Raw genomic sequence first — 13565 nt, forward strand, 5'->3', positions numbered from 1 at the left:
TTTTTCTCGGAGGAGGAGTTTGAGGGATATAGTGTATACAGATATAAAATGTGTGTGTGTGTGTGTAGACATACGTAATTAACGTAACTATCCGACCGTTTTTTCTTTCTGAAGACGTGTCTTGCATTCTTAACCAGTGGCGTACCTAAAGGGGGGGGGGGAGAATTTTTAAATCTCCCCGGGATTTATATGTAAGTACATAAATTAATATATTTGATTGACAAATAGTGCCAACGGGTGTCTTTTTTTTTCAGCATTTATGGATTAAATTTATCACAAAGATTAAACCTAGATCTAGGTCTATCGGTACGTTGCCTTTGTTGACATTTTAAAAATATTTTTTCCCACAGAGATCAAAGTTTTTTTTAAAGTTAGTTTTACATTTTAAACTTTGTTGCCACGAATAAAACTGCATGATATACAGCGAATTCCAGGTATCTTGTTACCTTTACTAAAATAGATCTAATATTAGCACATCCTTCCTTTTGAAGTTATTATCACATCCTTCCTTTTAAAGTTCTTAAGAGTGATATCTACTAGGAGGGCCGGCCCGAGCATTTGCGGGGCCCATTGCGAAACGGATCGCGCGGGGCCTAGTCTGGGTAGGGATAAGCATAATGTCAAAATTAGTTTTTTTCAATTAGAAAATATGCCTGTTTTCGTTTTTACAATACATTTCTATCAAATGAAAGCGCGCAATGCCACTTTTTATTTATTGGCACCCCAAATGTCAATTTCGTCTCTTCTTTCAGGAGATCTGAATACATTCAAAACATGGTCAGGACTTTATCGTATATTTTGTCTTTTCTTGAGATTTCCTGGTCAGGACTTTATCGTATATTTTGACTTTTCAGTCCGCTTATAGGAGTATTTCTATACTCGAGTAAGCGAGATATGGATCTTTCCCACTTTTGTATGCTCTGAATCCTTTTGCTTTCGCACAAAACATAAACAACCAACAATGACGTAATACCATATAAAATTAGCACAGTGCAGTGGAAAATTAAGAATTTTTTGCCTATCTGGAATTCTGGTCAAAGCTCCTGCGCCCAATTAATATAGTTCAGAAGAAACTACAAAAGTCTGGACTGCATATACGGGAAGCTGCTGAAGAAATTAGTACCATTTCATGCTTTCTGCAAAATGATGAGAAAGTGACAAAAACCCAATCCATCGAAAAAGCAAAAGAAGGTAGCGAATACTATGGATTCCCTGTAATCAAAACAACCAGAAGAAAGAAAAGACTTGATGGGAAGTTGAGTTCTAATGTAGGACTGTCAATAAAACTGCAATTCAAGCGTGTTGCGACAGAAGTGCTGGACAGATTTCATATGGAGATGAAGGGCAGATTCTAAAGGCTGGAAAGAAAATAAGTACCTTTGGGTTTCTTCTTGAAACAAGACACAGATGAAGACACGCTTATGACAAACTGTGCTACTTTTCCTGTTTGTATGATGAAATAAATGGAAAATCGCTTTTTCAATGATGTCATTAATGCACGAGCACTTTTCATCAGCAATCACCAATAGACATATTGAGGAAACAGGCTTCATATGGGAATTACGTGTGCTCAAACTTTGCAACCTCCTCCGAATACCGCTAACTCAGGCCACTTCCATTACGTCATGTGAGAGATCATTCTCAAAACTCAAGTTCATCAAAAGCTATCTCAGGAGCACAATGACGCAAGAAAGGCTTATCATGGCTTTAATGTCAGTGATGTCACAAATACTAGAAAGTATCGATGTAGTTGATGTTATAGATGTCTTTGCTGCACAGAATGCACGACGTGAAGCGATATCAATTTAGATTTGTCACTTGTGCATTATTTAACTAATAAACAACGGTATTATTCATTAAAAGAGTCTTGATGATTACTTTTTGTTAAGTTTACTGATATACTGAACCAATTTGATTTGGGGCTTATATATTTTTGCGTACATTATCTCATGTCACATGTCGAATGTCAAAATGCAAAGGGCCCCCAAAGAGGTCAATCCCCACGGCCCCCAAATCCCTTGTTACGCCCCTGTTCTTAACTAGGTTCTCCCTGTAGATTCCTCACCCTTGCCAGCCAGACATAATTCCGATATTTAAACTATTCTCAGGTATATACAGTGCATTATTCCGCTATTAAAAAAAATTTGTTCAAAAATCAAATTTGCTATAACGCTATTCTCTGCATTTTATTAATGGAGCACAGCGACTGCTGTAACCCATATTGGCTACCCTTATCAAATTTGGTGAATGTAGTTTGCTTTAGATTTTATATCGAAAAGGGAGGTTTTATCATCAAAACCATTTGTTGGGAGGGGGGCAAACTAAAAAAAATTCTGTAGTTTTTTTTTTAAACAAACTCAAAACCCCTTTAGTTATGCTCATAGAATTTAGTTTAACTTAATTTTATATTGAAAAGGTGGCTTTTATCTCCAAACCCCGCTGGAGGGGTTTTCATTTAAAGTCCTCTTGAGGATTTAAAAAAAAAATCAAAACCCCTTTTGTCTACGCTCAAAGATTCTTGTGACTGCTGTATGCTTTAGTCTTATATTGAAGAGGGGGTTTTATCGATAAAATATTTTGACGGGGATTTAAAATCAAAATCCCCCTTAGCTACGCTTATGGAATTTAATGATTTTCGTTTCAATTATGTTTTGTTTTATAGAAGAGGGGGAGGTTTTAATCTCAAAACTCCCCGGAGGGGGATTTTAAATTCTAAAACCTCCTTTGGTTGCGCTGGGGCAAGAAATGGTTTAACACAAAAATTTTACCTAAAATAAACTAAAATAAAGCAAAAAAACAGTCACAAAATTCCATCCTTCCCCCGCAGGGAGGGTTTCAATAGGGGGTGGGGATTGAACTCAACCCCGTCATGGCTAAGTCAAGGATAAAAACAATCTATCTATCTATCTAATCTATCTATCTATCTATATCTCAACGTCAGTCTAAATAAAGTTCTAAAAAAAATCCATATCACTGGCAGGTTTGTAACTGCTAATTTGCTCATCATTAATTGTGAAGGGCAGAATAACAATTAACTGCAGATACTGATTGACTCTAGCGTAATGGTAACACATTGACAGTTCACGTTAAATGTCATCTCTTCGTGTATAAAAACCTGAAGTCTTTCCAGTTATTGCGTTCTGAATGTTCAGTTTCAAGACTACTCCACCAAATAGAAGTATGTAATTTTTTTCTAATATACATTTCTTTTATACTTGTTAAAATGTTTCCACTCTTTCTAATGACTTATAAACATGTGTGTGCGTGTGTATGTTTGTGCGTGCTCATGTGTTTGTATATGTTTTATTTATTGGAATACGTTGACATGAATGTAATCGACTTTATTTGAGTTTCTTTAGACATTTCAATTAATTTAGATCTACAAAGAGAAAAAAAAAAGAAGTTGACAACTCGGTCGTATTGGCAACAATCTTGATTTTCATTATATTTTTTCTGAGAATTGGATCTTACTTCAATAGTAATTTCAGCAACAAATTTTCAATCAATTGTTTGGTGATGCCTGCAGACTGTCAGATTAATCATTTCGTATTGTCTAAGGTGAAACACTCGAGACTAACAAATAGAGCTGACAGGAATATGAAGCATGGTTGATGGAATGTTACGCCTTTGTCAGTAACTCACATACTATTGTATATTATCTCCCTTTCAGGTATATTGTAGATAGTAGGAAGAGTTATGCCCATTCATAGGGGACACTATTCTGTGAGCCAAGATGGCTGATTAAAGATTCTGGTCATTTGTTTATATTATGAATGTGTTGTCATTTCATTTCAAGTATCTATCGTAACATACATGCAGACCGATAAATTGGAATCTTGGGTTCAAATGTATAATAATTAATTACATGAAATTTGTATTCCCCTCAACAGGTTGAGGCTCCCATCTGACCCTCACCGCACATGCCTAGGTAGCTTCTGCTGTCAAGTATTTAAAAAATTGTTATATTTAAGATAAGGCTAGGATCAAATTTGAATGAAAACTACGAATTCAAACATCTGATGCCCTGCGGCTGTACTGTAAGATGAAAAAGGCTTTGTGAGTCAACCCTGGGGAAAAATACAGAGCCGATGGCATGTAGTCAAAATTTCAGCTCACAGAGCCACTCTCTGGTAGAGCTTGCAACGCCGCTGATCCCATATTGTGCCTGGTATCTGATGTTTCTTTGGGGAGGCCAGCTGTGTTGAAAGGTGAAAAAAATTGTATGGGCGACAACATTCCGACCCTAGCAAATGTCAGGGAGTTCATCTTATTTCTTTGGACCATGTGGTAGTGTTTACAGTTGTAGACCTAAAAGTAATAGATTCTCAACTCGGCGAGGAACATCTGAGGGCAACAAAGATTGTTGTGGTTACTGACTCAAAACCTGTCCTACAGGCAACACCAATGAAGACTTCTTTTCCCACCAGGGAGGGCTAATACCACCCACTGAGCAGGCTGTGAGTTTTCAACATACTCTGGCTAGAATTCCAAAAGAAATTATAGAAACTGAAAAGTGGTTTGAGTGCTGGGAAAAGTCCCCCAAAAAAAACAGCGAAGTCTAGGAGGCGCCCTGACCGCACTTCCCTGTGGTGGAGGCTGCCCAGGCGCGAGCAAGCTGGTATAGCACAGTGGAGTCTGGGAGCGCATGAGGCGCCCTGACCGCACTTCCCCTTGGTGGAGACTGTCCAGGTCTGAGAAAGCTATTATAGCACAGTACAGGACAGGCCACTATCCTGTTGGCTCTTATTTCTCAAAGCAATCGCCAAACTTTGACTCACGGTGCCCCGCTGCGGGGAAGATGAGAAAACCGAGTCTCATATTTTTTTTGACTGCCCCAGACTTGCTGATCTCCGTCTCGACAGGTCTGGGAAACCAAACATTCTTGACCTTTATGGTGACATGTATGCACTACGCAAAAAAAAAAAAAAAAAACAACAACAGAGTTTCTGTCCAGGGCTTTTGCAAGGGAGGATTTGAGCCCCTTAAGTTCTCACTCAAATGGAGTTGATGATGATTATCTTATTTCTTAGAGCGGAGTGGTACTGAAGCAGAGCAGCCTACTCAGTTATGTGGCATTTGTTGTCTCTTCAAAGAGAAGGAACCATTGATTTACATGACGCTATTGTATTGTCACTACTTAACATCTACACATGCACTATGTAATCATCTTGTTTCTGTCATTTGTAGGGAGTTCTACATCACAATAAAACTTAACATGAAAGCTGTCATTGTTGTGTTAGCATTGGTCACTCTGGTCAGCGTCCATTGTCAAGATGACAACCCAGTTTCAGAACCTAGACCATCTTGTGAACATAAGGGAGTGGTAAAGTCTCGTCTTTTTAATTTTCCTATTCTTCTTACAATTATTCTATTTATATACTTTAACTCTGAGTAGATTTATACCTACGCTTAACCAAGACGCTTTTCATGGCAATGAGGCAACTTGTAGGGGGAGGGAGATTTCATTTTGAGGTGAGGGTGTTATACTTCTATAGACTAAAGAATGATAAACCATTTGCATTAATGTGTTAAAAAATAATAGAGTCTTTTCCCTTTCGGGGGCCACTAAAATCGTTTACTTCATTTGTGGAATACCCCGCGTGGAGAATAACACCAGCTCTGGATAGGACATCTACTTCACATGGGCTTTGAGGCAATATTTTTGGTGAGCTAAAAGGAGGCAATATTTTTTGGTAAACTAAAAGAAGGCAATATTTTTTGGTAAACTAAAAGAAGGCAATATTTTTTGGTAAACTAAAAGAAGGCAATATTTTTTGGTAAACTAAAAGAAGGCAATATTTTTTAAGAGCTAAAAAGAGGCAATATTTTGGAGAGCTAAAAGGAGGCAGCCTCTTTTGAGAGGTTCAATGTTCGGCTTCGAGGTTCTGGGTCGCCACTGTGATGTTGCTTGTTCAGGCTGTCTTGAGGTCAACTATGGATGACTGTTGAATTTCAACCAATTACTCTGCAAGCGTTTGGGTGTTATTGTTCGGGTGTATTCCGTGTAGTTGATCAACAATCCAGACAAAACAAACACATCGGTTTTAACTAGTAAAGAGATGTAGTCAACGCTGAAGAACAATGTAACATGTATTTATTCTAAGAAAAGGCCACAGTAAAAGTCTCTGTCACTAAACACGTCGTTACCCTAGAGGATTCTATCGCTAACTGATTTTCCGGTCTCTAACCCAACATATCCCAAACGTCACTAGTCCCGTTCAATATGCGTCTTCTATGGTGCGTTGCTAAATAACTAAACTATAAATAAGGTGTCTAACACCTCTTTTGAGAGCTGAAAGAGGCAATATCTTTGGAGAGTTAACATGAGTCAATATTTGTACCCCCTTGTTTACTTGTTCTCTACCTCTCGGATGTCCATTGAAAATGAAGAGTATTACATTCTTGTCTTCATTGTCTACATGAGATCAACCACATATGTTCATGACAGGCTGACCTGCGTAGACATGAACTCCAATTGGTGACAAGGCAGGGAGACCTAGGTCTCCCGTAGTGCCCTGGTAAGGAACTCTGCTGTGTGGCGTAGTGCCTCATAGCCTCCATACAAAGCTAGTTGACCACTGGATAAGTCTCCCCGCAGCTCGCGGAGCTGGGGACACTCTTGCAAGACGTGCGTAGACATGAGAAACAGTTACATCTTCCGGTCATTAAGACCAATTATGATAGTAACATTAATTACCATGCTGTGATATTTCAAAATAAAAAAAAGTCTTAGTCTACAAATAACATTAAATTTGTAAATGATTGTATCTGATCTTGTATGAAGTCTCCTAAATTAGAAATCTCTAAAAACCTATAATTCAAATCAATTTCTAGGTCTACGCATCGGGTGAACCTGTGCCCTATGACAGTTGTAATCATTGTACTTGTGGTGGCCCTTATATCTATTGTACTTTGATGTTGTGTCCTGAGGATTATGGGATGTGTTTTGTTGAGGACCAGGTAATGTATAGACACACCTACACAGGACAAAACAGGACAAAAGTTTGGGAAAGAAACCCTATTCAACTTTTGATGTCTTATTGTGGTTAGAGTCTAAACACAGACCTAGTAATAATAATAATAATAATAATAGGAATGTCTTCGATTGAAAGGTCTGTGAATATAATATTTTTGGTTTGGAAAACGCAAACAACTTTTTACACTTATGTCATATCAATAAATATTAACCATTAGTTTAGTTTTATGTATTAAGTTCACCAACATTAAGTTTGTACATATTCGCCATTCGAAACTTTACACTAAAGAGATTAAGCATCTGCGGGTTGGCGCAACGTCCTTTCAAGTTGGGCGCTAAGTGTTGACACATGGAGTGGAGTGGTGGGGGGGGGGGGTCGAAGCTTCTCAATTTTGTTTAATGGAAGTAATTTTTGTAAAAAAATGTATTATAATTATCAATTCGTGTTTGAATATTAACAAAATAAATTTACATTAAAATAAAATGCAATTTTAATATTATAAGTACGAGATTTTATTTCATGAGAGGGGACTGCAAGAATTTCGAATCGAATTGTTTTGTTACCATGGTCACGAGTTACTCCTAAGAAAAGGGCGTTGCAGAATGTCGCAACCTAGGGAAACGGTTTGCGGTCATAGCAGTGCGCCTGCGTGGGGCCTCGATTGGGTTGGCAGAGAAAAAAAATCTATCGCAGCACATCCACAATACGCGGGGTCTGGTGCTTTAGATACCCAGCGCTCCCCCAGACCTCCCTTAGTAGAACCAGCTGTATCTTCAATACTATTCTCTGATGATGGAAAAAGTTTAAAAAAATTTTTTTTTCTTTCAACCTGAACATCGTGTCATAATTATAAGTATTTAAGTCTTTGTTTTTATTTACATTCATAAGAACTCCCTTGACCCAATTGTGGGAGCCTATAGCGCTCCTTCACGTACCCGTCTGGCTAAAAATAACGAGAAAGATTTTTTTTTTCTATGGTTTCGCCATAGTTTAAGACACTTGCGTACGTATTTATAGAAATGTGTTTACCAAGAGAAGATAAGCGAGTAGCAATATGATGTCAACATGATAGACCTACAGTCGGCCTACACAATTAAAAAAGACAACATAGGCAGCATTTTGAGTTATGTCTACATTATTTTGAAGTTATTGAAATTTAAAGTTGTAACCATAGACTTATATATTAAATCTAGACTGAAAATAGGAAACACATTCTTATCCGCCATTGGTTAATTCACAAACCTATATATATATATATATATATATATATATATATATATATGTATCCATACAGATTCCTATGTAGGTAACCACTCCATTAGTTACAGGGGAAGTCGCCCCAATCAATCTCTTCTGTCTTAGAAATGTAACGATCTTTAGTTTTCAAAGTTTAGAAATAATGCAAAATCATTTCTCGGATTATATTCACACAAATATATGAAACAAAGCCAATTCCTGTTAGTTTTCAATGAGATAATGTTTCAAAAATCCTAGATCGAAATAATTCATGTCTGTCAATTTTAATCATCTAATGTACATTTAAATAGATTGATTACCTAGATCTTTCTAAATTATGTATCTAAAAATTGCATAATAATAATTATGAGACGAGAGTACTCTTATTTTCGATGTTCTGGATCTAAGAATTAAATTATATATTACATAGGTTAGGGTAAAAAAAAAAGACTACTTCTTATAGTTACTTTACAAAACAACGCCTTGTTTCAACTTTAAAAAAAAAATTTCACGACATTTTTTGTAGTTTTTAAAGATCTCCATGTCTAGTGACAGTTCAGTCTAGATATAATATATATAAGTCTTTGGTTGTAACACGGTGTTTCGAAGATGCATTAATCAATATCTTTTTATAATCAGGAAAACAAATCCTTTATTTTCGAATTAATATTAGTCATGATTTTTAAGCCTCTTGTTTGAATGATGATACAGCGAGTTAACATTATCATTACATAAGGATGCTCACTAAAATTGTCATTGTTTACTCTTCCCCCAGTGGTATAACAACGGCACTGTGGTACCTTCAGGTGACTCATGTAACACCTGTGTATGTGAAAATAATGAGGTGACCTGTACTCTAATGGCGTGTGATGATCAAGTCATTGAAGAACCAACGGAATAAAAAAGCTGTTGGGTTACTCAGTCTATAGGAAGGAATTGAAAAAAAAAAAGAAATAAACTTTCAATTTTATCTATATCTTTTTTCTTTTGTTTTCTAAGATTCTTCATCAGAAAAAATTATTTATCTATTTATCTATGTATCTATCTATGTATCTATCTATCTATGTATCTATGTATCTATGTATCTATGTATGTATGTATGTATGTATGTATGTATGTATGTATGTATGTATGTATGTATGTATGTATGTATGTATGTATGTATCTATCTATCTATCTATCTATCTATCTATCTATCTATCTATCTATCCATGCCTGTCTGTCTGCCTACAAGTAAAATGACACACGTATTTTTACTATGAAAGAGAAGTCAAACAACATTATATTTAACAAAAACATGATTACAAAGAGAGTTTGTGTTACACAAACTCAGAGGCGGCCCCCGTCGAAGTCGGATCCCTGTCGGATCTGCATATTCGCAAATAATATTCAAGAAGTGATTTGATTTTGATGTAAAATGTTTTACATGTTTCGGATGTTCCTTCAGAGTTGAAGATAATTACTTCCTAGTCCAAACCTCCCGCAGGACGACGGGGGATGGGAGCGGGGAGGGTTTGAACCCTGGACCATCCATAAATCTGAACGACAGTCTAGCGCGAAAACCGCACGACCAGGCAGCCATCCGATGGTCAAAAGTAATAATGTTTCAAAGATTCATTTGCCGTAAATTTAAATCTAAATTAAATAAAAAAAATAGTAGATTAGTTTTAGTATATTAAAACATTACAATATTGATCAAAACGTTTGGAAATGAAAATCTACACTTTTTTTTACACTTTAAGTTTAGAAATTGAAATTCTACATCTTAATCTAGTCTATTTTTGTCTAAACAAGATCTACAAATTCTAGATATAGACTCTAAAATAATTTTAATTAGAATATAAATCCAGATCTAGATATACTGTAATAAAAATCTAGATCTAGTTTAAAAAATCTAGATTAGATCTAAATCAAGATATCATTCCTTTTTTAAACGCGAGTCACATAACCAGGCTTAATAAACATTACTATACCGAGTTCTTTTTTCATTTCATTTAAAGAACTCATTCCATGTGACGTCAAAGGAAAAAAAAACACTAAGTCACACGGCCTAGCTAGAATAAAAATCGCCTTCATCATTACGAGCCATTTATAGAGTGTTCATAGACATTGGTGCACCGAGTGCGTTCTTTTAGCATTTCTTTTAAAGAATTCATTCCATATGACGTCAAAGGAAAAAAAAAACACTACGTCACACGGCTTAGTTAGACTAAAATATGTTTTTATTAATACAAGCAATTTTTCGAGGGTTAATAGACATTGGTGCACCGAGTGCGTTCTTTTAACATTACATTTAAAGAGTCCATTCATATGACGTCAAAGAAAAAAAAATTCCATTACCTCACAATAGGCTAGTACCGGTACCATAAAAAAAATGTCTTTATTTACACGAGATATTTAACGAGGACATTGGTGCACTGTGTTCTAATAGAATTTATTTAAAAAGGATCAAAGCCGCATTGTTTTTGCGTTTTGTCTGTCAGTCGGTCTGTCCGTCATCTTGATATAAAAAAAAACAACAACTAAAAGTTATTTAAAATTGATTAACCTTTATTCTACGTTTCAAAACATCGCAATAATTTTTAGGTATGAACACAATTGAAAAGTTTATATAATAGATTGTTCCGGATGTTTGTATAAATAGTAAAAGAAAAAGAGAATTTCAGATAAATGAAATACCGTTAATTAAAATTTTTGGATGGTCTCGTATAAAAATTAGATGTACTACAGCCATGTGGAGAGATTTTCATACCTTACTTTGGTGTTTGGATTCTGTTTTCCTTAAAAATCGGAACATAATATTAACGATAATTAGATTTTTTAATGTTTTAGGTAGAAAGTTAAATGTACTGTAAGAGAGTAGTGAGTTAAAATATTTTTCATAAAAATCCGTAAAAACATTATTTCGTAAATGAGAAGATTATTTGTTTATTAATTAGAAGAGGGAGTTCAAACAATTATTTGGCGTTAGTAGATTTTTAAATAAATTCCGAAATTTCTGGCGACGATTTATAAGAAACAAAATCCGGAACTTTCTTTATCGATTACAAAACTTCTATGTTATGTTTTAGCAAAACAAATTAAATGTCTAAAAAGTAATTTTCAGTAATCAATTCTAGTAAATTACTTTTTTTTAAAGCCCTGAACAACCTATTGTCGATATTTTTAAAATTTGCTTAAAGATGAAAATACGGAACAATTTGATATTGATAACCAAATTATAGTGACGCATTGTCAAATAATATAAGTATAATATTAGTAAATTATGCGATTTCAAACAATCATTAGGCATAATTCATGTTTTATAAAACAATATCCGGAACTTTTTTACACTTAATGAAATATAAGTCAGTATAGAGATTTTGATTTAGCATTTATATGCTATTTACATAAAAAACAGAACAACATATTATTGATAATGTGTTTTTGCAACGTTTAAGCATGGAAATTGAATGTAATATAAGTTAGAAGAGCAAACAAACATTTGTTGGGGTTGATTAGTTTTGCACAAAAAAATCCGGAACAATCAATATTTAGATACTTAAAACTATTGAGATGTTACGGGAGGAACATTAAAGTGTAAATCAGATTTTCAATAGCTTTTAGAGTTCTAGTTTTTTTTAATCTAATCGTGACGACAGACCGACCAACAGACAAAACGCACAAAAATAATCTTCTTTTATTCGGATGGGGGCACTAAAGAAAAAATAAATAAAATCTGATTTTTTTAAAAAGTTTAAGGAATTGGTTTAGCACCTGGTCATGTAGCGACGTTACGCTACTGCACGAAAATCGCTGCATAAAAAGTCCATTAAAAAAAATGTGCGATCAGACGGCTGAGTCTAAGAAGAAGAAAGGTGGAGGGCTTTGTGTGTACATCAACCTCAAATACTGTACCAACTACACGGTTAAAAAGAGAATGTGCTGTACGGATCTAGAACTACTGGCGCTTTCATTGAGACCTTTTTATTTGCCACGAGACTTTGGTGTTATTTACATAGTCCTGGTTTATGTTCCGCCTACAGCCAAAACGGAAGTTGCAGCTGCAATCATCGCTGACGTAGTGCATGAGTTTCAGACAAGGTCACCGGACGCACCAGTAGTTATACTGGGTGATTTTAATAAATGCACCTTGAAGGTTGACCTACCCACATTCTATCAACACATTTCATGTCCGACAAGAGAGAACAGAACTCTGGACTTATGTTATTGTAACATCAAAGGGGCATTCACATCTCGTGAAAAGCCACCACTAGGATCATCGAACCACAAAACAATACAACTGCTGCCTACTTACCGTACAAAACTTAAAGAAGGAAAAATCATTAAAAAAAAACGTACAAGAATGGACTCAAGACAATATTCACAAACTACAGGGATGTCTAGACTGCACTGACTGGAATTTGTTCAAAGAGACCACTTCAAATCTGGAAGAATGGGTCGACGCAGTGACAAATTACATCAAATTCTGTGAAAACATGTGTGTCAGCACTAAGAGCATCAAGATATACCCCAACAATAAACCATGGGTCACTGCAAAAATAAAACGGGAAATAATCAAAAAGAAAAGAGCATTTATGAGTGGCGATGGACAGACAAGGAAAATTGCTCAACGAAATCTCAACGTCGTTCTTGAGGAAGGGAGGAGAAACTATTGCACCAAGCTGGAAGACTCAATTAATACAAGTGACATGAGACAGGCATGGGGCATCATGAACAAAATGGCAGGAGCACAAGTCAAAATTAAAAATAATCTTGCTACAAGAGACGAAAAAACATTGGCCAACGAGTTAGATGATTTCTACACGAAAGATTTTAATTATCTAAGACTCAAAGCCCTTGAGGATGTCAATGTTAACAACTGCTTAGAATTGGCGATTACTAAAGAGCAAATTTGTAACATTTTCAAAAACGTCAACCCAATGAAAGCTGGTGGGCCTGATGGAATAAAAGGGCGAATCTTAAAAGAATGTGCTGAACAACTAGCTGAACCTTTCCAAGATATTTTTTCTACTTCATTACTAAACCATGAGATACCACCTGTGTGGAAGTCATCTATAATTGTACCTGTGCCAAAGGTTTCCAAACCGAAGGAAATGAATGACTGTAGACCTGTTTCACTTACTTCCATTGTGTCTAAATGTTTAGAAAAATTGGTTAAAATGTTTCTTCTGAATGATCTTTGTAATAAGTTAGACCCTTTACAATTTTCTTACCAAAAGGGTAAAGGTGTAGACGATGCCATCCTAAATATTTTAAACTGTGTCTACAAACATCTGGACTTACCGAACACTTATGTAAGATTGCTCTTTATTGATTTCTCATCAGCTTTTAACACTATACAACTTCATT

At 35.5% G+C, this 13565-nt stretch overlaps 1 protein-coding gene across 2 annotated transcripts; it reads left to right on the forward strand.

Annotated features, from left to right (window-relative positions):
* The first annotated feature begins 3030 nt into the window (after positions 1-3030).
* LOC106079183 (von Willebrand factor C and EGF domain-containing protein-like) lies at positions 3031-9189 on the forward strand. Of its 2 annotated transcripts, none has more exons than XM_056009156.1 (4): positions 3031-3178; positions 5188-5323; positions 6835-6960; positions 8989-9189. In XM_056009156.1, the coding sequence occupies exons 2-4, from the start codon at positions 5216-5218 to the stop codon at positions 9112-9114; spliced, it is 360 nt and encodes a 119-aa protein (XP_055865131.1). In that variant the 5' UTR covers positions 3031-3178; positions 5188-5215; the 3' UTR covers positions 9115-9189. The 2 variants fall into 2 exon arrangements, with proteins under 2 accessions (XP_055865131.1, XP_055865130.1); XM_056009155.1 differs by lacking the exon at positions 3031-3178 and adding an exon at positions 3906-3928.
* Positions 9190-13565: the final 4376 nt, after the last annotated feature.

This window comes from Biomphalaria glabrata, chromosome 13, assembly GCF_947242115.1.
Source record: "Biomphalaria glabrata chromosome 13, xgBioGlab47.1, whole genome shotgun sequence".
Lineage (NCBI taxonomy): Eukaryota > Metazoa > Mollusca > Gastropoda > Planorbidae > Biomphalaria > Biomphalaria glabrata.

Excerpts from the sequence above, each read along its gene's own strand:
- LOC106079183 (XM_056009155.1), top strand. Across the intron at positions 5,324-6,834 it reads CTTGTGAACATAAGGGAGTG|GTCTACGCATCGGGTGAACC; the intron begins GTAAAGTCTCGT and ends ATCAATTTCTAG. Across the intron at positions 6,961-8,988 it reads TGTGTTTTGTTGAGGACCAG|TGGTATAACAACGGCACTGT; the intron begins GTAATGTATAGA and ends CTCTTCCCCCAG.